Here is a 3049-nt window from a genome sequence, read left to right on the forward strand (position 1 = left end):
ATCATTCCTATGTATAATACCTGTAACACATGAAATCAGTTGCCATGTTTCATGAAAGACATCTGTAAAAATGTGGTGCTCTGTATCAAGAATTGTATCTGTTGCACAGATGTTTATGTCTTATCTGCGTTTAACTTATGCATGTGGAGACCAAGTTCTGTGTGATCAGCATGTAGACATAGAAAATAAGGTATTTACAAGGCATGATGTAAAAGAGCATAGTCAGTTATATGATTCACTTATCAGTTTAACAGAGATACAATACTTTGACGAAGCACAAATAAAATGTAGGCGTGACTTACCAAGCAGACTATAAATAAGATGAGGATAAAGTTGTGTCTGCCATCTACCATCTACTTCTTGAAGCAGCAGCTACTCTCATCTAACTCAATCCACCACCATGGTTCACTGGACTGCTGAAGAGAGGGCCGCCATCACCTCTGTGTGGCAGAACGTCAATGTTGAAAAGGATGGACATGAAGCGCTTACCAGGTATAACAACTTCCCTTGGTGTTGCTACTTTTTCATAATCTCTCAACTATGCTTCCAGTATCTTTTAACCTGAATCATCTAACAGTCCTCTGATGCTTTATTATTTCCATGCTATCAAATTGAAAACTGTAATTGAAGTTAACAAAGAAAATTAAATATATAAATAGATATTTCATTGAATTATATTTGGGTTTGCCTAAAAAGGCACTACAGTATGTAAAGTGGAATTTAATAGTTTTCCCCATTTGTTGCATATTTTACACCTTTATTGTTTTTAGATTGTCCAAATCCAATCACTGTGCCTGTGAATTAGAAGAATAAAAAGCCATGAGAATTCTCTCCAGTGGTGCCACAGACAGAAAAAACATAGGAGAGATTTCAACCTCTACCCACTCTATCCAAATTGAAAAAAAAAAAAAAAAGAAATCAGTTATTTACTGCTGTCTGTGTCCCCCGTAGGTGCAACCACCTTTTCTGTTTTTCCTGGTCACCGTTGTCACCTAGAGTGAAAATGAGAGAAAATCCCAAATATTGAGTTGCCACCAGAACAGGAATGAAAGGGAAATCTTCTAATGGGGACATTAGTTCTGGTGACAACTGTCTAAGAGGGGATTTTCTTCATTACATTTCCTCTCACTTACTGTTGTGGCTATAGGACAGGAAGTGAAGGGAAATTTCTCTAATGGGACACAGGTGGAAAAAATAACTAACTAAGGTTATAATCCTCGAACACTCTCTGGATTATTATTCTGTGCAATTATTTTAATCAAAATAAAACTTTCAAAATATTTTACTAAAATTATAATTGTCAATTATTTATCTTTACTGATGTTTCTTTCTGTTATTTATTTTCCTTTCTTAAGATGGGACTTCTTGCACTATAGTGTACTAAGTATTCGTTTTGAAAGTAACATATCTTCACACAGAAATAATACATAATATTTTTTTAATTATTCATATCCTTGCACACATATAAGAAAGTAATAATTGGTACAAGTTTGCAGGTACATACCAGTCAGCCATACAGGCACTACATCATACCCATAAAGATGTATTTATTCATTGCTGATATATATGTGTTTGAAGGTTCCTGGTGGAAAATATTAATCAGACATGTTTTCTATTTTTTCACAGGCTGTTTTTAGTCTACCCCTGGACCCAGAGGTATTTCAGCACCTTTGGAGATCTCTCCAGCCCAGCTGCAATTGCTGGTAATGCTAAGGTGAAAGCACATGGCAAGAAGGTTCTGGGAGCTATTGGCAATGCCATCCAACACCTAGACAACGTGAAGGGCACTCTGCAGAAACTCAGTGAAGAACATGCTAACCAACTGCATATAGATCCCGAGAACTTTAGGGTATTATTTCTTATTCTTTTATTTAACACTGGGCTTGATTGTTTCTTTTGGCCAAAAAAAAAATGTACTGTATGATCTTGTCAGCTTTGTAAGTATTTTTAAACTGTATCCAAATCCAAAACTTTGTTCATTTTGAGGAGAAAGAAATAAAAACCCAAGCATCTTTTTTTCTACTGTTTGTGTCGAATGGGGGAAGATTTCCACATGCTTCCTATCTTAGAGACTAAACAGGGAGTGTAAGGGAATCTCTAAAAGGTTTAGAAAACATAACCTCATATACGATTTTGAACTGACTATTTGCCCCCATTAGAAGAAACCCTTACACCTCTGGTGGTTCTGGTGACAATTGTAGAAACAAATAAAGATGATGGATTTTCCTAGCCACACAGAAATAAAAAAAGTAAGGGGTGCTAACTCTCCCGTACCGTAAAATAAAAAGTTTTGGCTTTGAATATATCTTAATAACCAGAGTAATGATCGATAGTAGTCCAAGTAACAAATTCTTCTTTAGCAGCTCAAGGAATAAGTAACAACTGTTGATCTCTCTTTGGTTGTAGTATACTTTAACACATTTTCATACTTTTTTGCATTTTGCTTTGGGTAACTAAAACATCTGTTATATATATATATATATATATATATATATAATTTAAATAATTTGATAAAGTAATGATTTGCCTAAATACTAATAACAAAATGTTGCTTTTTTTCATATGTAGCGTCTTGGAGAAGTGTTGGTTGTTGTCCTGGCTGCCAAACTGGGATCTGCCTTTACTCCTCAAGTCCAGCATGCATGGGAGAAGTTCATTGCTGTCCTGGTTGATGCTCTTAGCCAAAGCTATCACTAAACTACAACATGAACAGAAAACCGAATCATTTTCACTGAGGCTGTGTATTATTGTGTGTTCCATTTGTAGCACATGTAATAATAAAAAGAAAAAAAAAACTGAAAAAAGTTCCCTTCTGTAATGTCATATTTATTTATAAATGCCAAATTAACAATGTGGACTGTAAATTAAAATATGTTTGTTTGGTGTATTTCCAGGTTAGGCTAACTGATTTTAGAGAACAAAGATAACGGGTCTGGAATTAATTTTTCATGAATGCTATTCTTATCCTTGCCCTTAATGGTCTCTGGCAAGGGAGGACTGAAATTATTGTTCCTAGGGGGCAAACACAATCAACTAGTCCTTTCCTGGC

The 3049-nt window shown here is 35.1% G+C and overlaps 1 protein-coding gene across 1 annotated transcript; it reads left to right on the plus strand.

Annotated features, from left to right (window-relative positions):
• Nucleotides 1-400: 400 nt before the first annotated feature.
• LOC309558902 (hemoglobin subunit beta-3-like) lies at nucleotides 401-2697 on the plus strand (the record flags this gene model as incomplete). Its single annotated transcript, XM_082261998.1, has 3 exons — nucleotides 401-492; nucleotides 1627-1849; nucleotides 2569-2697. The coding sequence occupies 3 exons, from the start codon at nucleotides 401-403 to the stop codon at nucleotides 2695-2697; spliced, it is 444 nt and encodes a 147-aa protein (XP_082118124.1).
• Nucleotides 2698-3049: the final 352 nt, after the last annotated feature.

The sequence above is a fragment of the Pelophylax lessonae genome (genome assembly GCF_965119305.1).
Source record: "Pelophylax lessonae genome assembly, chromosome: 6".
Taxonomy (NCBI): Eukaryota; Metazoa; Chordata; class Amphibia; order Anura; family Ranidae; genus Pelophylax; species Pelophylax lessonae.